Raw genomic sequence first — 22,367 nt, 5'->3', positions numbered from 1 at the left:
AGTACAACCAAACATGAGAATGGGAATGATTATTCCATTCTCAATTCCTCCAATTCTATTCCTTTCTTAATTTAATTTCTATTCACATTCCATTCCATCTAACCAAACGCACCCTTAATTGTTTTGTTTGTGTGCGGTGTGCCATTAATGCACTCCAAAACAACATGGTATGAGTTCGGAACACAATCATGAGAATGTAATCGCATTGAAACATGGGCGATATATATAGAGTTTATAGGAATAGAGGATTCAATGGAACCCAATAAATTAAGTCTCTCAGATTTTTGTCATACCTGGCAGGTAATTCACTGTGTTCATGTGTTTAATCTCTACAACCAAGATCCAAGGCTAGTTATTGTTGAAGGGGACCGTTGATGACAAACAGCTGGGAAATTAGCCATCAAAGAAGACTTGAAAATTTGCTGTGATATATTCTGGTCGACGAAGAATTTCAAACATGCAATCTTTACATTTTACTTCTACATCCAGTCAAATGATAGCTTTCTCCCTTTGAACCACTTTTTTTTTTTGGATAAGTCCTTTGAACCACTTTCTTTCTTCTTCTTTTTGTAAAGGATACAAAAGGTTTTGAAAGCATCCAAAACAAACTCAAAAATTCTGATAAGACCCAACATATCAAAGCCGAAATCTATGTTTGGCTTAGCGTAGGTGATATGGTAGGTCTAAATAATACTGGCTGAATACAACCGAACTCATTTATATCAATAATATTTAGCGAGCCTCTAGTTGAGTCATTGTCACTTCATTGATGCTAGGAGAACTTTGAGCTGGACTATGTTCATGCGTCTGGTTGGAACTCCTCTCAGTATAAAAGCCAGGAGGCATGGGATGGGGCAAAGGAACAGTATCAGATACCAACATTAAGACCATTGATGACATGGCCTGTCTTCAGAGCATTTCTGCATGCATAGAAGACCAATCTGTATACACCTCAACACCTTAGACATTGAAAATGAACCCTCCATCACTGGATCTATTAACTCAGAAGCCTATGATGCAGGCCGATATTTTGATTATTCTAGAAATATAGGAATCTTAATTTATTATTTTGAGTTTAGCATTTTAGTAGGAATGTTTTATTTTAGTCAATATAATTTATAAGTATTTAGTTTTCCTAGTTTGATTTGATCTAGTTTTCCTATTTTGAATAGGTTTCTTGGTCAAGGAAAATTCGGATTGATTTTATTTCCTTATGTTTATTTTGCTTTTTAGAGTTTAAGGAAGCTAGGTTTACGAATTCTATTAGTATAAAAAAGGTGGTAAGCCTTAGGGCTAAACAGTTGTTTTTATGATTTGATTAATGAAAATTGAGATTATTTCTCATTATTGTGTGTTTGTAGAGGGAGTACCTCTAGTTCATAGTTGTTCATGATTGTTCTTGTTGCGCGTTATTCTATTCCAGCACGCCTCCCCGCATCAGTTGGTATCAAAGCTTGCGCTCGATTCCGGATCATGGCGCGACAAGGAGTTCGTTATGGTCGTTATGCTGTTGCCGAAGATGTGTATGAACGAAGTAAAGTTGCACGAGAAGTACGAATGGAGGCGCGGTTCCAACAACTTGAGTTGCGTGTGATGGATGCGATTGGCGTCCTAACCAATCAGGAGGCTGCCATGGCTGTTGGGGGAAACCCACCTCGCCGTCGTCCGGTTTAACCGAGGTTCCCGAAAGAGGAGGAGGTATTGGATGACGTTTCTATCACCAAACCTTTGGCTGGCAACCTTCAATCGAGAGAGAGGACAAAGGTGGATGAAGCTACTATTTTTTTTTTTAGGTCAAGCGGAATATCTGATGAAGCTACTATTGAGTGGCCATTCACATCAAATATTATTCCAAATCCAATTGTAAAGTGGAGTAAACCGCCCGTTTTTTATGAAGAGCAATTCATTTGGCGAGGAGGATTGTTTATTTACTTCCAAAGAAGATAATGATTTTCTTGATGGATGTATGGTTGAAGTGGCTGAAGAACAAACACTTGGAGTCCAACTAGACAATAATGCAAAGAACCGAGAAATTGCATCTATGGTGGTGTCCACTGCCGCTAAGTGCATGGAATGTGTTGATGGCATTAAGTGCAAGGTCATTGGCGGTGTTATGGGCACAAAATTCACGTTTTCCGACACACATCCGGCTAGGATTACGTTTTCTGCAACATTGAAGAGTTTTGATTGGGTTGACATGAATCAAATCTTTTTCGTAAAGTTAGTTGAGAATTTTTTGCATAATATCCCGGAATTAGATGAGGTTGAGGCTAATCGGTCCAATCAATTTGTAGATCTTTTTTAGGAATATATTGAAGACTCGGTAAGCAAAAATATATGGATTGTGCACCTAGACCGAATTTGGAAGGAAGGCGTTCCATTACTTTTTGAAGAATCTTCAAAGTTCAAGTTCGAGAAAATTAATTTGAAGTATAAGAATGATGCAGACAAGCTTCGGCAAATTCAACTATATAAACTCGAGAACGAGTTTCTTCAAGCGGGGAGGATGATGCAGGCAGATATTTTGATTATTTTAGAAATGTAGGAATCTTAATTTATTATTTTGAGTTTAGCATTTTAGTAGGAACGCTTTATTTTAGTCAAAATAATTTATAAGTATTTAGTTTTCTTAGTTTGATTTGATCTAGTTTTCCTATTTTGAATAGGTTTCTTGGTCACGGAAAATTCGGATTGATTTTATTTCCTTATGTTTACTTTGCTTTTTAGATTTTAAGGAAGCTAGGTTTAGGAATTCTATTAGTATAAATAAGGTGGTAAGCCTTAGGGCTAATCAGTTGTTTTTATGATTTGATTAATGAAAATTGAGATTATTTCTCATTATTGTGTGTTCGTAGAGGGAGTACCTCTGGTTCATAGTTGTTCGTGATTGTCCTTGTTGCACGTTCTTCTATTTTGACACGCCTCCCTGCATCACTTTCCATCAATCAAAAGTCCCCATGCCGGAAATGGCTCACTATAGTTAGAACTCAAATATCAACAAATATGCAAATGGTGAAAAAGACATCAGGTTCTTTGTGTATGAACTTACATGTCCAAGAAGGTTTAGACCATGGTCTGCATGATGGAATTTTCTATTCATTTTGCCACTCATTATCTCCAAAACTATGACTCCAAAGCTAAAAATATTTGATTTTGTTGAAAACAGGCCATCGATTGCATATTCGGGAGCCATGTAACCACTGCATATATAATATTATAAAAAGAAATGAAAAAAATTAGTGCTAAAAGTTATTATGTGTAAAATAGGGAACATGACTTAGATCACGTACAAAGTTCCGACCACCCTTTTTGTTTTTGCGGATGACTGATCACCTCCAAAAGCCCTAGCCAAGCCAAAATCTGAATTTTTTTGATTCATCTCACTATCAAGTAGCACATTGCTAGCTGTGGGCAGCGTGCCCTTTAAAAGGATTTCGTTCCCTTAAAATGCCGGTTCGAGGGACCGCTAAGCGGGACGACAAGCGCTCGCAAATACAGAGTCGCCACTCGGATTTTGAGGGTCAGACACCCAAGGAACCGTATTTCGAAGCACTTGTCACGCTATTTGATTTGAAAAAAGTGAAGGCACCAGTCCGTCATAATCATATCTAGGTTCGGCAGCTTGGTTACATGAGATGAAGGGTTTTATAGCACCCCTCTCGCCCGATCCAGAGATCGGTCTCTACTTAGGCATTTGCGAAAACATTTGTTTGTGATTCTATTTGATTAATCAATTCTTTAGCCAATTAGGGTGGGGTAACAGTTAATAGGGAATTAAAATTGTAACATGTTTGCAGGATGTGAGTGATAGCATGGTTGGCATGAAATACCAGAAAATTAATGAGATAAAACTCAAAACTGAGATTGGATATCAAACAGTGCATTTGTATGAATTTGACATAAACAATGGCCAATTTGCATGCACGGATCTACGTGCATGCAAGTTAACCATCGCGCGGCAGACCCAGACAGTCGCGTGAGGGTTGATGCTCTACCAGCAGGTTGAATTTTATCCCCTTCTGGGCTCTGGAATGACCAGTGCTCACCTAGGACAAATCAAGCAGTTTATAAGCAGTTGATAAGCAAGTTCTAAGCAGTTTTAAAGGCTGAAAAGCCCAACAAATTGACAAAACACTCCATAAACAGTGTATGGACAAAATAAAAGCCTAAAGCCAAGTTACCCGTGCAGGGCCACTCACTGGTCAGAGGCAAACTGTCGCGCGAGTATGCGCTCCGGTGCGCAATGGTCACGCCCTAGTGCGCGATTGTCTAAGCCATTTGACCAGTGTTTGGTTTACATATTTCTGGGTTCTGGGACAGATCCAGAATGATCCCAGGGGTACTCCAAAACAGCAGAAATACATATTGAACTACAACTAACAATTCTAACAAATGAAAGTAGTAAACTGGTTGTTAACATGCTTAACAGTGATCTATATGTAAATAAACACAAAAACAGCAAGACACCAATCCCCACGAGGACCGTCGCACGCAGACTAGAACAGTCGCGCACGTGAGTGGCTCCATCGCGGTCTGGTTCTTACCACAACGGTTTTGGAAACCTTGCCAGCTTTAGGACCAAGACTGGTATTGATTATCAGTCTTGGCCCTGCCAGCCCCCCTCAGGGATCAGAACAGAAAATAGTAGATATGCTATACCTAAATTGAGTTTGAAATGTGCTTGAGCTTTGATGTTTAATTGAGGTGGAAGAACAAGCTATGTTCTCGAGGTTGTATGGGTGCTAGAAGCAAAGAAACAAGGTAGCTTGTGATTTTATAACCCAAGGTGTAACCCTTTGAACATTTTTTGGAACCCTTTGAATGAGAAACAAAGGGGGATATATATAGGAGGAGATGAAGGTGAATCTGGTTGGTGTCAGGAGAGGAGCTCAGCCAGTCCACGAGGCTGGCTGAGGTTGCATCAGTGGCCAAGTTTCCTCCTTAAGAAAGGTTGGTGGGAGGCTTTGACCATCGCGCGATGGAGTCAATCTGGCGCGCGATGGTCAACGGTCACGCTTTGACTGTTGACCACCACCTGGCAGTTTGACCGTCGCGCTAGGATTTGGGAGCAGCGCGCATCAATAGGATTTTTAGCCTTTTAAAGTAGCTTAGGATTGGGTTAGGTTCAAGGGTTTTTCAAACACTTAAAGCTCAAACACTAATCATTCCCAGGATGTTCTTGATCCATTTCATCATCGGGGAATCAAAAACCATAAGTAAACTAATCTGGAAGCCCAGATTGGGGTGTCTACACTAGCTTTAAGATCCTATGAATGACTCTCAATCTCGAATCCTGATGAAGATAAAAATCCCTCTAGCAATCCCAATAATGATATCCAGGCACCTACTCCATGTGAGCAATTTGCTTTGTGTTATATCTGCAATTTCACAAAATTCAAAACACTTTTAACTAGTTCATTTTCTTGGTCATATAATGAGACAAACTTTTAAATTAATATAGTTTCCTATTGATAAGTAGGACTTTAAGAAGAAAAAGAAAGGGGAAGGTTTATTGGGCAAATAAAAAATGAAGGAATCCAAGCTTCCATTAGGCATGTACCCGTAACTAGGTTACGGTGTTGAAGTTTGGTGATCAAAATAACCTCGTTTTTGAATTCCGTAAGACCTTGTTTGGAGTCCCTCAAAAGTTGCTTGACAGCTATGTCTTTTCCGGTTGGTAAATGCCGCTATGTTAACAGTCAACACAAGAGTCATTTTCTTATAGACTCCTTCGTAAGTCCTCGGCTTTTAGCTCTCTTTTAGAGAATTTTAATCGCTCTACTTTTTTTTGTGGATTCATACATAAAAACAAAATTGCCTTGTAAACAGAGTCGAAACCCTCTTGTCCAATTTTATTTGTATCAGAAAAGTTGTTAGTTGTCCCTTCTAGGGTGACCGTATCAAAGATGGGCAGTTCTACGTTTTCTTCATTAGTACTGTCTTGAATGTCTGTCCCTGCATCAGTAATCGCAATGTCTTGAATGTCTATCCTTGCATCGGTAATCATAAAAAAAACAAGAAAATATACAGCTAAATGAAGTTTAATACGGAGTGACCCAGACATGAGGAGGGGGACAAGCCCCAGTGTGATTCTTTCTTGATAACCATGTACAAAACTGAGGTTACAAATTCAAATGGAAAACCAAATTCTTCCGAAACAGTTACATGGTCCTTCATTGGGAGTGACTTTTCTCTAAATCAGTTAAATTGCGCCACGTCGTCAAAATATTCTTATGAAACCAAAACGTAACATAAGTACAAAGACATAAGATAACATAGTAAGAAATGCACCGGCTTCTTCATCACCAACCAACAAACTAAGGTGATACCGACGACGAATGTAAAGACAACTGATGTCGCGACAACGGCCACGTTCCTTCGCTTTATTCTTCTAGATTCCATACGTTGAGCTAAATAAAATAAAAACATTGGACATTGATTCATTAAACTAAGTACTAAAATTCAGCACAAATGACATGCCTAATTCAACCGCATCGATCCGTACATAAAAGTCTAGTCCCACCAGAAAATCTTCTCACGTGCCTTCTCACATCCATCAAATTTTCATACCAAGTGATGCAATTCGCCCTCGCTTCTGCTTCTGCATCACTCATGTACGCAAGGCAAGAACAGTTTCTCAAGCACTCATCCTTGCACTCAGGCTCATTGAAGCTCATTGATACATGTGCCTTGGACGTATCTGGAATCCTTGCATTTGCAACCTTGACAAACCCTTCTCTATTTCCACACATGGAAAGTGCCTCGTGTTTCGTGATGAACCCTCCCGATGCATCCCGCAGATACCACTCCTATACTAACCTAGGCTCATACCCTGGAATGCACGTACACTTGAACTCTTGCTTGTTATTTGAGTTGCAGTAACCATAAGCACCACATCGGCCATAATAAATGCATTGGTCATAAGGGACCGAATAGAACTTGACCCATCTACCGACCCATGTTAGCATTTTTAAAGAAGCCAATTCATCCACGAACACTGTCAACAGGTTCGAGGCATTGATTGGGGTGCAAAACGCATAGACTTGGTCGTGATTGTTCACGCAAGTTCCAATGAGTATGGAAATTGCACTATTAGGGCATTCTAACCATGCAGGTATCTGCCAGACTCGGGTTAAGCCCTTGAATAGTAGTATCAATTGGGGCAACTCATTTGGTTCGACCCGATAGGTGTATTCTCTTGTACCAGGGTTGTCTCTCCACTTCCATGATGTGAGAGACCGTTCAAGACCTGTCCTCCGATCCAACCCAAGCTTCATGTTTGGCAACACAGTATTCGGAGGATGATCAAAACTATGCCAAACAACATACCACTCCCACTATCTCCTCCACCGAATTCCCAGAATCCAAGAGTCGAGTAGAGTAAGAAACCGCCGATACATTTGTATGCCAAATAGTACGATTTCGGGTATTATCGTAGATGACAATGTTTCCATCCCGGTTGAGGGATGGAACCCCGGAGGTATAGTTGATTGGGCTATCCCTATTGGCCACCCAAACGACAGTTTTGTAACACTCCGTCCCACATCGGAAGTCTACATGGATGATCTTGGGCATATAACAAACCTTGTGGGCTACTACTAGTACCTTGTTCTTAAGCTTTTGGGCCATGTGGTGTGGCCTGTGAATCAAAATCAGGGTACTGGGCCAGTAGTCTGTTCGGGGCGTTACCGGTGGTATCAAAGCCATCTATGTACACAACCGTATGGGCCCTTGGAGTTTGGTTTGATTTGGTTGTTGGTTTGATTTATAATGGTGATTATAGTGCTCAAGCCCTTGCGAGGGCGCGAGGCTATAAAGTTGGGGAGATTATAACACCCCGTCCCACATCGGAAGTCTACATGGATGATCTTGGGCATATAACAAACCTTACCTTATTCTTAAGCTTTTGGGCCATGTGGTGTGACCTGTGAATCAAAATCAGGGTAATGGGCCAGTAGTCTGTTCGGGGCGTTACAGGTTATTGTAACATCCCGTCCCACATCGGAAGTCTACATGGATGATCTTGGGCATATAACAAACCTTGTGGGCTACTACTAGTACCTTGTGCTTAAGCTTTTGGGCCATGTGGTGTGGCCTGTGGATCAAAATCAGGGTACTAGGCCAGTGGTCTGCTCGGGGCATTACAGGTGGTATCAGAGCCATCCATGTACACGACCATGTGAGCCCATGGAGTTTGGTTTGATTTGGTTGTAGGTTTGATTTATAATGGTGATTATAGTGCTCAACCCTTCGCGAGGGCGTGAGGCTATAAAGTTGGGGAGATTCTAACATTCCGTCCCACATCGGAAGTCTACATGGATAATCTTGGGCATATAACAAACCTTGTGGGCTACTTCTAGTACCTTGTGCTTAAGCTTTTGGGCCATGTGGTGTGACCTGTGAATCAAAATCAGGGTACTGGGCCAGTAGCTTGTTCGGAGCGTTACAAGTTTGTTCTGAAATCTTGTTATACCATATTCCAACATACCTGCGACTGGAATTTCCTGGGCTGAAAAACCCCAGTGCGAAGGTTTCGCCATTGGACACCAAAACGTCGCCTCTTTGATGGATTGGGTGGTAGTTAAGGTGTCCATGGAAGAGCAAAATTTAAAGAAAAGAAATGGAAGAAGAAAATTGAGGGTCCATTTTTCGGGATTCATCGTTTTGGTTTTTGATCTATATACTTTGAATTGAGGCACACTACTGAACAGAAGACTATGATATGTCAGTATATTCTTGTAATTGTGTTTGGCTTCTTAATGTAGTAGTCATTTACATATGCAGGATATATAGTCAATGGAAGTAATTAATGTCGTTGAAAGAATGGTGTGTCTGATTTGATTTTTTTTGATCGGCGGTGTGTCTGATTTGATTGAAGGTCCGACGCATGCACTGACTTTGTAAGTTAACGTTTTTCTTGTCCTACCACACCATTGAGTTTTTTTTTGAGTTCTCAAGGACAAAAACGTTTCCCCCTGGTTCTTCAACCATTGGTAATAAGGATGCAAATGAGCCGAGTCGAATTTTGTTGTGTTTGAATTGGCTCGTTTACAAGTTGAAAACTCGAGCTCAACTTCAGTATGAACAAGCCGAACCGAGTTTTGTAGTGCTAAGGTCGGCTTGTTTACTAAAAGCCTGAGTGTATGATATGACAGGGTGATGAAGATTTTGGACAAAGAATCAATTTAGAACATATACATTAGATATTCGAGTATAGCCCAAAATTGACAAAGAGATGATCATACAATGAATTAAAATCATCTCAAATGCATATAAAACCACATAAATATAGGGGAAAGGTTCTCTCTAATCTAAAAGTGGGTTTATGCAAAGTTGTACCCTAAATGGGAGAGAAAGATGTATTTATATCTGAAAGTATGATGATCTAAGCCCACCAATAGGAAGGCTGGAAAAGCAAGGGCTTGCAAGTGCTCAATTGCTTTGCGGGCGCGGGTGCTCATTGACGCTCCATCCCCTTACAAGCGCCTTGCGAGCGCCATTCAACCATATAATTAAAATTAATTCTAAATTTAAGAACACTGTGAATGGTGCTTGATCCCTTCACAAGCATGTGTCTATGTGTTGGCTCCCCTTTCAAGTGCCTTTCAAACGCTAGACTACTGGACACTTTTGCCTTAGAAAAATTTCCACTTTCACAAAAAGGCCAATCAATGCATTCTCTTGCCTTAGAAAAAAATTCTTCTACTACTCTCGAAGGCAAGCTAAAAGACTAATGCCTAAGCATCCTAAACAAGGATTAATGTTCAAATGATGAGACATTAAATAATCCATATGATGCATGAAAAATCATTAGTCTAGATGTAACATGAAATGCAAAAGCTTATACCTTGTCGAGACGCACTTTAAGAGGATTTGCATGGCAAGGACTTTATCAACGAATCTTGATTCACCGGGCGGAGTATCTAGACTCAACAAACTACACACCACCTTCCAAACCCAAATGAAAAAAGAAATACAGACTCTAATAGTTTGCCGGCCGGTTGACGCAGCGAAATTCACGAGAGACTAGTTAGCGTACTAATCCAAACGAGATAAACAACTCGTCGCAACGAGAAATTCTTGCGCACAAGAATGATAGAGAAAATCTCTGCAATATTATTAATCAAAAAGCTTCAAGTTATCAAAAACGTTAGGTTACAACTCCTTATATAGGCTGAAACCCTAAAAACCCTAAAAATAAACTTGGAAAATAAAAAGTCCCATAATTTGGGGCTTTTCCTAAAATTGAAAACGGGAAAGAAAAACAAGACTTTCCCAAAAAGAATCAGCTTAAAAGGAATTACGGACTAAAAGTTATTAACGAAACAAATCTTTTCTAAAACGGCAAAATAACGCAATTGAAAGCCTAAACGAAGGAATTAGGCCGAAAAGCACCATTCATCATCAACTCTAAGGTTGATGAGTATGGACCGGAGCGCGAAAATAAGTCAGCCCACCAAATTTGGGCCGATTCCGAGCTCGTCCGAATTTAACCAATTTGGGTAATCTGAAATTAAACACCGTTTGGACTTCCGGGGCTTGGTTCGGTCCAACTAATCATGGAATTGGGCCTCCACGTGTTCTACATCACCGGTATCTAGAAATCGCCAATAACACTAACATACTCTCTGGCTCATTTTCTAGCCGGTAGATGACAGTTGGGTAGGATGAGGTGTCAAGTATAGCTATAGTCATTTGGGGATGGAATCTCTATATCCATCTTTGCCATTTTGCATCCTCATTGGAGCTTGGAGTTCTATAATGGAGGATAGAAAATGGCTATAGCTATAGTGATTTGGGGATGGAATCTCCATATCCATCTTTGCCATTTTGCATCCTCATTGAAGCCTGGAGTTCTATAATGGAGGATAGAAAATGGCTATAGCACCCCCCATTGGACATCCTCTAAGAATTCCAAAGGGCTACCATGCCAATTATTAAAGCACCCATTGACCAAGCCAAATACCCATGCCATGAAAAGATCCAAGTCACCATCGGCTGAGCATTTTTCAACTAACCCAAAAATATTTCCCACATGAACAAAAAATACCAACAGTTTGATTTCTACAACCAAGGTCCAAGGCTATTTATTTTGAAGGGGACCGTTTAACAACAGCTGTGAAATTAGTCGGCAAACAAGACTTGAAAATGTGCATGCGTGATATATTCTCCGGTCCCAGATTTTCAAACATCCATTCTTTACATTTTGCTTCCACATCTAGTCAACGATACAAGCTTTCTCCCTTTGAACAACTTTCTCTCTTCTTCTTAACCAAAAAGAAATTTATTATTCTTCAAAAAATAGGTCACAAAGATTAAACGGACACTGGGCATGACAACATCACAACGGGCACCGCGACAATCATATGCCATCTAGCACCCCAAAACAAAAACAAAATTCCATGGTTGGCAAAGTTACCAACCAAAACATTGCAAACAGATTATAAAACACCAAACCTTACGAGCTCGACAACTAACTAATGCAACCCAAAATTATCTCGAGATCGATCTACACAAATATCACCAGCTGCAGCACCATGGCAGCCCCTTAGCAGAACCACAAACAATATCCACATTTGAGCCTAAGGCTCCAACACCCTTGTTGGCAAAACTGCTGCACCTTAATTTTTGCATCCTCTGCGAACAATGTCTTAGAAGAGCCCATTTAGCACCAGCAGCAGCAGCAGAAATTACTGCAGGTGTCAAGGGCACCAGTAATAGGAATCTTATATCCTCGTATATTTTTTTCCCAATCGGCAAAGCTCTAATATCCTCATTTAGTTTTTGAACAGGTGTGTATGATCAGTGGTGGCTCCATAAATTTGTATCACGTGTTCAAAAATTACATTGACTCTATTAACTTTATTAACAAATAACACCAACACAAATCTCATGTATTAGTACGAATAGCACCATCAAAATTCATAAAGAATACTTGCAATTTTACAATGGTCCTCAACGACTTTTCAGTTATGTATAAGACAAATGGGTGCATTCATCCATATATATCATTTTGCCAGAAAATTGTCGTGAATTGACCTATTTAAAGCGATGCTCTCTAAAATTTTCTTGTTTTCTAGATTTTTCTGCCAAAAAGAAAAATCCATTTATTGAATTAAAATCATTCTATTAATTCCATTTAGTTTTTTATTTCAGTTTTTTTGTTCTCAGCTGATAATATGTGTCTCTTAGAAAATTAATGTCAGCAATTTAAACATAAATTCCCATATAGTTATCAAATAGGATATCGTTTTATCGCTAATTTTCACTTTTGTCCCCTTAATTTTTCAATTTCTGTCCAATTCGTCCTTAATCTGTAAACCCAAATAAGGATTTTGGATGGAGTAATCTATACTACTTCTTTTAAATGTACGAAAATGTTTCCTACACTTTATCTTCCAAAAATACCCTTTCAAAACACCTAGAATAACTAACCCTCAGCCTTTAAAAAAAAACTAACCCTGCCAAATTCCATTCAAAGCTTCAACTGTTGCAATGTTTCCGAACGACACCAAAATGACAAACGAAGCAACTCCCATCTCTCGCGCAGTCGCGCCTCCAAATCCCAAACCCATAGCACAACGGTTACATCAGTCACCAAATGCAACATTAAATGCACCGGCTTCTCCAGAGGGACTTCTACGGATGACCCTCTCCCGACGTTGCACACCGCACAATGGCAGCACACTGCGGCTCCTTTGGTGCTCGCAATCTCTTCCGGCCAGTGTTCTACCAATTTGAAATGGTAAGTATTCCTAAAACGTGTTAATCTAATGCTGGGTTTTGGATATTGTTGGTCATGTGGCTCACGCCAAATAGTTATTGCACTGTGTTTGATGAATTGCTGCTATGGCCATTGATTATAATCCAAACAAGTTTGCAAAGAGAAATCAATCAAAGAGAAAGAGGACCTAACAGTAGATGTTATAGGTTAATTTGTTTCGGTGGACACCAAGTCATCTATCTGACTTTGCAAATCCATCAAAGACTATGTGTGCCCATATAAGTCTTGTTTGCCTTTTGAGTTGAGAGCTTTATTGAGTAACCAATTTGACATGCAAAATTTGATTGGATTATTATAAACCTTTAATTTGTAGGAGGACATAAGAGATTTTGTGTTTTGCTTGCGTTTTTCCCTTGAATTCTACACTTAAAATTTTCCAACAGTTCGTAGCATTTTTGGACACTAAATCCATAGTGACTGTTTTGAATTGAATGAAAATCGAAGTCGAAAAACAGAAAGTTCGGCAAAAAAACAAAAAGTTAGTCCATAAAGGTGTAAACGGATCTCTGACTTTGGGGTTCCCCTTCATGTCGTCCTCAAAATTAACATTGGTAGGTTGGACGTAGAAGTTGTTGAACATGATGAAACCACGCTAAAATGCTTAGCTTTCATTTAAGGAAGATTGTTCATTGTAACCAAGCATTTGGAATGCATTAAGGAGTTCGTGAAACTTAAAGATTAAGGATGCGATTTATCTCGTGAAAATGAACAAAGATATATCAGTGGGCAAATATCTGCTTTGCATCTGCAGTGTCTTCGTCATCACTATGGAAACCATGGAACCACGATTTTCTGATTCAACGTCACTTCAAATTGGTATGATATCCGTATTCTCCAAAACAACCGGAAAAGTTTGAATATGGTCATGGAACTGATACTTTTTCACTGTGAACAAGAAGATCAAGTAGATGATGACTTGGCAACTGATTGTTCAAACCAGTATATGGGGATGAATTTTGGATGCTAATAATGATGAGTTGGAAGTGGAGGACGATATAGATAATAGAAATCAAGTTTTTGGAGATGAACCGATGAACTCGTGATTGGCGAGACAAGTCCCTCAATTGAGAATATGGCTTTTTGGTTTGGTGGCTGAGAATGGAGTGAATGGGGGTGGATAACCATGGAAAATCAAATTCCAATACAGAGCAGTTAGAGGAACTGGGGGACCCCATTGATTACCCAAAATTGTGTTGGGCTGGGTTCAAGCTAATAATTCAATTGCTGATTTATAAATTAAATGGTGGTATCCATTTAAATCGTGTTATTGGTTAGAGGTACAGATGTTGCAACCAAAGTGGGTAAGATTCTGAGCATTGGGTATGAGGATAGAGACTATATTTAGGGCAACAAATTCGCTGCTTCAAATCCAATACTCTCTGGCCATCCATTCCACTAGAAGCTGTTGGAATAACTGCTGTAAAACAAGAACAGATTACCTCGAATTCTGCTATTGAAAAACAGAATACCAATTTGTAGAACGACGGCTAGGTTGAGTCGCGGACTAGGTCGCTTTCTTTAAGACGTTTCGCGGCTCTGCCCAGGTTGTGCAAGCAGTTCGTTAATGCCCCGCCGTCCCCAGGATAAAATAGCCCAGAATTCAGCACCTCTGCTCGGCTTTCTCTGCACGGAAGAAAACCGAAAACAAAACACACAATCGACCTATTGCTCGAACTCAGAAAACAATTTTTGGGGTGGAAGAGAGAGTTGTTTTTTTCTGTTTTTAAAACCAATTCCGAAAGTCTGCATTTATAGGTGCAGGCTAGGCTTGATTTTTGGAAGCAAAAATCAAATCCAAATCAAATTGCTTTGATTTAGCACATGTTTTTTAATCAATCCGAAAATCAGTCACAAATCAAAATCCCACTGATAAGCACATGATTTAAACACGTTTTTCTTTCTTAATCAGATGGCTTTGATTAATCAGTTTCAGTTTTCCATTTTGACTGAAAACGTGCTTACCATTTTGAAAAAGATTGACTGAAAACGTGCTTAATTATTTTAGCAAAAACGTGGGCTTTACACACGTGCGCGAGGCTCAAATCCCGAATTTGCACCACCCCCTGTGCGATTAACTCGTGACGCACACCCGATTAATTGGTTTCCGAATCAGTTTTCCAAATTGCCGCCCATTTTCCTGAATGCGCGAGACCTCTCATTGGGTCCTCATTCACAAATCCATTAGTGTGCAAAGTCATTTAAAGTAGATAAAACTTTTGTGACTAGCCAATGTGGGACTAGTGAAAAACTCAATTTAAGTTATATTTTCTGCTGAGTGTTAATGGTCTCTGTCTGAATCGTTTTGGAAAGAATTTGTTTAATGCAAATGTAAGAGCAGTGGCTGTAGAGAAACTAGCGTGGATTGGAATTACCCATTCAAAAGTACTTAAAGTAGAGTTCCTTTTTCCGGCTTGAAGGTGTCAAAGACAAAGGATTCCATCGAGACATATCTTACAATATTGAAACTTTACCAGCGGGTGCCTTAAAGGTGTCAAAAACATGAGGATCAGAGGTTTTAGTGTTGAGACATGTCACTTATTGGACAAGGTTCAGGAGAAATTGGTATTATGCCATCACTTATGGTAGCTATTTGAAGTTAATGTATCTGCCTTTTCAATAAGTTGGGAGGATCATAGTGGATCTAGAAGAGGGGTTGCTGGTTTGCCGCCTTGGTTCAAGTCGCATGATTCATTAAAGAATTAGCTAGCAAGTTAGTTTGGTTGCGTAAGGAAAATAAATGCGCAAATGGTTATATTCCCATATATTTTCCTTCCGCTTGATATATTTCCAGATCCATACTTCTGTTTCACTATAGACAAGCATTGGTGTGTGAATATGTACACTATGCCTATATGATGGGGTAAGTGGTGTGTGTATTTTTTAGGTATGAAATATTTTCCCTATGGCAAGAAGAATAATTACTCAAATTTGTTTTTGGCTTTTGAATTGTTAACATTTAGTTATGAATGGCATATTTGTACGGTGATTATAGTTATGAAGACAACACGAATAATTTTAGATGGTACCATGTTGGAATGGAAGCCATACCTGTAGGTTTCTTGAATTCAAATTGACACTTTTTAAGTAAATATCTTAGAACTTCGTCACAATTATCAGAATTTAAAGCTCATAAAAAAAAAAAAATCCCCTTTGACTGCTCCACGTGCAAAGCACGTGCACATTACTAGTTCTATTTAAAAGCATATAAATCCTCATCTTTTTCATCATGTCCTCACCTAATTAGTTTAAGTTTTGAGGGAGGGCAAGAGGATAATTTCACATACCAACTCACCTAGGCAATTGCTGACTAGGGGGAGGCTCTTGGGCTTGCATCAGCTGAGTTGGCTTCCACATCGGGAGTTTGTGTATTGTGTGTGTGTGTGTGTGTTTAATTAGTTTAAGTTGATGGCCATTAAAAAAGAGGTTTCATATGTATGATTTTTCTGTGGGCAATGAAACTTTCATGGGAAATATATTGAAATGGTCTTTCTAGTTTCACCCGAATCTCATTTTCGTCTTTCAAGTATCAATTACAACTTTTTTGACATTCAAGTTTGGTTTTCGTACTAAGTTGGTCCAATTGATAATGCCAGTCAGCCAAATTGGATGGAAAAAATCAGATTGAGGACAGATGTTAGCAATTGGACCAACATGGTACGAACTGCAATGTCCAAACTGTCATCAATTTGATTTTTCTGTCAAGTTTGGCTAACAGAAGTTATCAATTGGACCAATTTGATACGAAAACCAAACTTGAAGGTCAAAAGAGTTGTAATTATACTTGGAGGATGAAAATGAGACTCGAGTGAAACTAAAAGAACTATTTCTATAAATTTCCCATTTTTTTTTATCAGACAAAAGTAACAATTTATTCCAGAAAACTTGAGGGTAATCTAACAAAAACAATGCAAACAAACAAAAATACCCAAAAGAAACCCAGCTAAAAATACACTCTTACGGCCCAAAAATCCTTGTTTCAGTTGTTTGTCAACAGGTGGGATTAACACCCAAACACCGTCTTTTGACCAGACAAACTCGGAAAAACCCACATTTGTAAATGGGGTCAACACCCAAGCACCTGTCTTTGAAACCTACAAAGGCGGGCTGAATTCCGGCAGCGACCAAAAAGGCTGCCTTTGTCATTCGATTACCTAACCGGATCAACCTAGTCAGATCGGTAGTGAAACTTATAACGTTTCAACTAGTAGATGTAAGGAACCAAGGTAACAACTAAAGAATACAGGACCAGTAGTTAAAATGAGACTACTGGTCTAACCATGCTCGGGACTTCGGAGTTTGCTTAATTTGGGGCCAGTAGTTTTGCTCCATTAATTGGGCTCCTCGCAAATACATAGTGGGATTAGGTCCCAAAAATAATTGAGATGCTGTTGACCAAACAACTGAGTTATATTAAAAATATATATATACATCTCCAAGGTAAAAATCACGGCGATGGGTGGCTACATCGTTTCGTCAACAAAATGCTCAGAAATGCCAACAACCAGAGACACTAGCATGGAGCCAAGCCAACTGCCTGGTTGTTGCCGAGGTTGCCTTCCCATCAAAATCCCACCTCCGCCCACCTCTGCTTGCTGTAGAAAATCAAACACGCAGTCAAGGAATCAATACGACAAGTAGCCGCCTCCAACAATCCTAATCTCAGAGCAGGTAACACATTGTCGACTACTACTATATTTGTTATGTACTCCTGTGTAAAATACTCTCCGCTGCCCATCTTGATTGAAATCTTTCGCCCGCCATCTGTTCGACAAAATATGCCCTCCGAATATTTGGCTTTCAGGCTGTAGCACAATCGGCCTTTTAGAGAGAGAGTGAGAGAGAGAAGAAGAAGGAGGATAAAACCATAATCTAACATAGCCTCACCCAGTGTTCTAAAAGTCCCCGCCTAGGGTCCAATGCCTAGGCGATTAAGCGGCCGATTAGTTCCCACCTAGGGGACCCATGTTTTTGGTAGTTTCAATACTGGAGACCATGTTTTGGTAATTCTCCCTTGAAACAATATGCTAGGTTTACAACTAACAGAGAGCACTCAAAGCAGATACAGTCAAAACACCTTGCCACATTGGAAGAGGAAACACGACACGCATAACACATATCAGAAGATAAGTCATGGTTGGGAATTCTCTGGTGGACAAACACAAATTCCATCGCCAAATTCCCCTTTGGGACAGCCACCAAACTAAGTCGCAACTCATTGGTAAGTACTTTAAAAGGAGTTACTGATTTCAGATTCTACAATTTACATACATTGAAATGTATATACTTCCAAATAATTCCTTGCGCTTTGTGGTACCGACAAACCCATCCGTTCCACCAAGCCCACAAGACTTGTTCACTTTTCAAACTGCCGAGGCTTTGGAATTCCGCAAGCAACTCTGGACTTACGCATTTGCTTTCAAGTGTATAGACTTCAGTATTCTTTCAAATTTGCATTATTTTTCTCATTTTTTGTAAATAGAACTTCAAAAAAGATAACTGTTGCTTATTCTTGGATGGACTCCAACACAGGGAAAGCATTATGTCAGTAGGTGTAATTTCGGAAAATTGTTCTGCCACTTCACACACTGTGGAGTAAATAGATTACAGGTCTAACCACTAGCTACAGCCTACAGAAACATATACGTGTAATTATGTAAACAAGTCTAGTAAAGATGCCTTAAGCCCCCATGCAACTTCCAAACTAAGAAGCATGGATACGGTTGACACATGATTCAACAGTTCTAAATAAATTGAGTTACAAACACGGCGGGGGTGTAACGACCCGATTTTCGGACATGTTAATTAAACATTTTTCCAAAAATGATTTAATCAAAAGTAAATGGTTAACTTCATTAGTAGCAGAATTAATAATTAAAGTACATCATAATTGATCTTAGTGAGATTACTTCATAGTGAAAATATTAGTTCTGAAATTAAGATTACATTGATTGTAATGAAAGTACGCAATAGAAATGAAAGAGAGCCTCTTGGGGTTTGCGTTCCAGCCTTCAATTCAGTTGGCTCTTCTTCAACAACGGGGTCCTCAGTCCCTCAAAATGGTTCCTCCAAAGTCCAATCCTTCTTCAACACCTAGTGTAAAATGCCAGAGCAATCACCCAATAGATATACTCCTACCCTTTAACCCTTACTTTATAAGTACATAATAGTCAACAAAGATAAATACAATACAACAAAACCACAAAATAGATTCACGAAGTCTGTTTGATTACCTAGCCAATAACTTACATGAAGTCTAGAATCTCAACCTTGAGAACTTTCCTCCGAGTTAACCACCAAACTATGGCCGTCGCATGATTTTATGCCCTCATTGCTTGACCGTCAAGGACCCCAAATGAAAAGGCCTAAGTTATCTACTTAGTCGTACTCATCTGTGACCATCATAAGGAGACTATCCAAAACTCTTAGAAACACCTTGTCCCATTGGGATGGACCTATAGATAATTATCTTGAAACTATAGTGCATATCACCCTTATCCGCCAAATGTCCACACAGAGCATTTGTATGTCATGAAGTGCCATATTTAGGGTTTCGAATCAACGATACAGGTTCCCATTGGCTGACCTTACAACAGTTTTCGCTAGGATGCCCTAATCCACGCAAATAGAAAGTAAATGAAGAATTTTAAGGTAGAGATAAACCGGCCTGCACAAGTTACTAAACATTGAATTAAAATCAGAGAGGGCAAGATATCTTGATTAGTTATCCTTCTCCATATGAAAAATATTTTAGCGAGTCTCTAGTTGGGTCATTGTCACTTCATTAATGCAAGGAGAACTTTGAGCCGGCGAACGTTCATGCATCTCTTCGGAACTCCTCTCAATATAAAAGCTAGGTTGCTTGGGTTTGGGCAAAGCTACAATATCTAAAACCAACATTAAGACCACAGATGACATAGTTGGCCTGTCTTCTGGGCATTTCTGCACGCATAGGAGACCAATCTATATTAGCTTTGCTAGCGAATGCAATGAGGAGAAAGTTGAGTTGATTATTAAGTATTGTGCAAGTGCATCTTGCTTGGAGTGAATGATTCCTCTTATAATGAAGCGTGTGACTTGATTGTAAAGGGGCTGGGAAGAATAGGGACATCCAAACTATTCTTGAAGACATAAACGAGATGGTCAAGGATTGTAATTTTACTGTGTCTTGGTGCAGTAGAGATGTTAATAGGTGTGCTAATTGGCTAGCGTGTAAAGCAAAGGAGGGTCTCCTTTCTCCTCCTCCCCTTTCCCCTATTCCGCCAGATTTCTGTATTCTGCTTTCTGCTGATTTTGGTGATAATGAAACTGTTTTTCCCTTAAAAAAAAAAAAAAATCAAGCGTGTGACTTAGTCGCATCGAGTGGAATCCCAGAACTATCCTAACCTCACAGGTCTCAGCCTGTGTCAAATAATAGAGCTACCGCTATCATTATTACATAGCTTTAATGCAACGTGGAGTTGGCTCAAAAGATTATATAACAAGCTTGCATATTTTGTGTTCTTGACCTTGTATACAAAACATTTCTGGTAGTTTCATATAAATCTCTTCATCCAATTCTCCATTTAGTGCACAGTTTTCACATCCATTTGGTGAATCTTGAGTTTGTAATGAAAGTACGCAAACGGTATTGAAACAGAGCCTCTAGGGGTTTGGTTCCAGCCTTCAGTTGGCTCATCTTCAAAAACGACATAGTCGACAATAAGACCACATACGGCATATTTTAGCGAGCCTCTAGATGGGTCATTGTCACTTCATTGATGCTCGGAGGACTTTGAGCCGCCGAACATTCATGCTTTTCTTGGGAACTCCTCTCAATATAAAAGCCAGGTTGCTTGGGTTGAGGCAAAACTAAAATATCTGAAACCAACATTAATACCACACACGACATAGTCGGCCTGTCTTCAGGGCATTTCTGCACGCATAGGAGACCAATCTGTATACATCTCAACACCTTAGACATTGGAAATGAACCCTCCATCACTGGATCTATTAATTCAAAAGCCTTTCCGTCAATCCAAAGTTTCCATGCCTGAAAATGGCTCAAGACAATTAGAAATCAAATATCGAAAAATATGGGGTTGGTGAAACGGCTATCATGTTCTTTATGTATGAACTTACATGTCCAAGAAGATTTAGATCATGGTCTGTATGATGGAATTTTCTGTTCATTTTGCCACTCATTATCTCCAAAACTATGACTCCAAAGCTAAAAATATCTGATTTTGTTGAAAATAGGCCATCGATTGCATATTCGGGAGCCATGTAACCACTGCATATATAATATTATAAAAAGAAATGAAAAATTAGTGCAAAAGTTATTACGTGTAAAATAGGGAACATGACTAAGATCACGTACTAAGTTCCGACCACCATTTTTGTTTTTGCGGATGACTGATCACCTCCAAAAGCCCTAGCCAAGCCAAAATCTGAAATTTTGGGATTCATCTCACTATCAAGTAGCACATTGCTAGCTTTAAGATCCCTATGAATGACTCTCAATCTCGAATCTTGATGAAGATAAAGAATCCCCCTAGCAATCCCAATAATAATTGCCAGGCGTCTGCTCCATGTGAGCAATTTTCTTTGTGTTATATCTGCAATTTCACGAAATTCAAAACACTTTTAACTAGTTCATTTTCTTGGTCATATAATGAGACAAACTTCTGTTAAATTAATATACTTTCCAATTGATAAGTATGACTTTAAGAAGAAAAAGAGAGAGAGGAAGGTTTATTGGGCTAACCAAAAATGAAGGAATCCAAGCTTCCATTAGGCATGTACTCATAAACTAGCATTCGTTCTTCTCTGAGGATGCAACATCCCAAAAGCCTAACTAGATTACGATGTTGAAGTTTGGCGATCAGAGTAACCTCATTTTTGAATTCCTTCAGACCTTGTTTGGAGTCCCTCGAAAGCCGCTTGACGGCTATGTCTTTTCCAGTTGATAGATGACCCTGTGTTAGTCAACACAAGAGTCATTTTCGTCAGTATCAAAATTTGGTAAGTCTGCAGCTCTTGGCTCTCTTTAAGAGAATTATAATTGTTCCACTCTTTTACGGATTGAGTCAAGAATAGCAAAATTACCTTGTAAACAGAGCCAAAACCTCCTTGTCCAATTTTATTTTTATCAGAAAAGTTGTTAGTTGCCCCTACAATGGTGACCATATCAAAGATGGGCAATTCTATGTTTTCTTCATCACTGTCTTGAATGTCTTTCCCTGCATCATCAATAATCGAAAAAAACAATAAAATATGAAGCTAAATGTGTTCAATCCTGATCAGTGACGCCGAAATGGGGCGGGGGGGGGGGGGTGTTGTGGTGTGTGAGCCCCAGCGTGTTACAACTACTGATGGAAAACCAAAATTTCTGAACAGATGGTTACCTCTTCTTCGCTTCTTCATCACCAACCAACAAACTAAGATGATGAGTAGGACTGATGTTAAGACAACTGATGTCACCACAACAACCACCTTCTTTTGGTTTATTCTCCTAGATTTCATACGTTGAGCTGAATAAAAAAAAAAAATTTGGACATCAATCAAATCACAATTTACTCTGATAGTAAAGTTCGTCTTATATAAC

General features: G+C 39.3%; 1 protein-coding gene across 5 annotated transcripts in view; it reads right to left on the bottom strand.

The window, feature by feature from the left end:
* LOC131306456 (G-type lectin S-receptor-like serine/threonine-protein kinase SD1-1) overlaps positions 1–22,367 on the bottom strand; it is a 104,436-nt gene that overhangs the window by 43,562 nt on the left and 38,507 nt on the right. Inside the window, exons 2-7 of one of the 5 annotated variants that reach the window (XM_058332705.1) lie at positions 22,168–22,293; positions 21,869–22,002; positions 21,528–21,738; positions 21,141–21,378; positions 20,903–21,053; positions 20,320–20,813 (exon numbers count right to left, since the gene is read on the bottom strand). The exons of 2 other annotated variants lie outside the window; for them this stretch is intronic. In XM_058332705.1, the coding sequence (XP_058188688.1) occupies positions 20,505–20,813; positions 20,903–21,053; positions 21,141–21,378; positions 21,528–21,738; positions 21,869–22,002; positions 22,168–22,293 (1,169 nt within the window). In that variant the 3' untranslated portion in view covers positions 20,320–20,504. Of the gene's footprint in view, positions 1–20,313; positions 20,814–20,902; positions 21,054–21,140; positions 21,379–21,527; positions 21,739–21,868; positions 22,003–22,167; positions 22,294–22,367 lie in introns of those variants that run through there. 2 more of the 5 variants (XM_058332704.1, XM_058332713.1) reach the window with 2 other exon arrangements.

Source organism: Rhododendron vialii, chromosome 11a, assembly GCF_030253575.1.
Source record: "Rhododendron vialii isolate Sample 1 chromosome 11a, ASM3025357v1".
Classification (NCBI taxonomy): Eukaryota; Viridiplantae; Streptophyta; class Magnoliopsida; order Ericales; family Ericaceae; genus Rhododendron; species Rhododendron vialii.
This window is presented reverse-complemented; position numbering and strand designations above follow the sequence as displayed.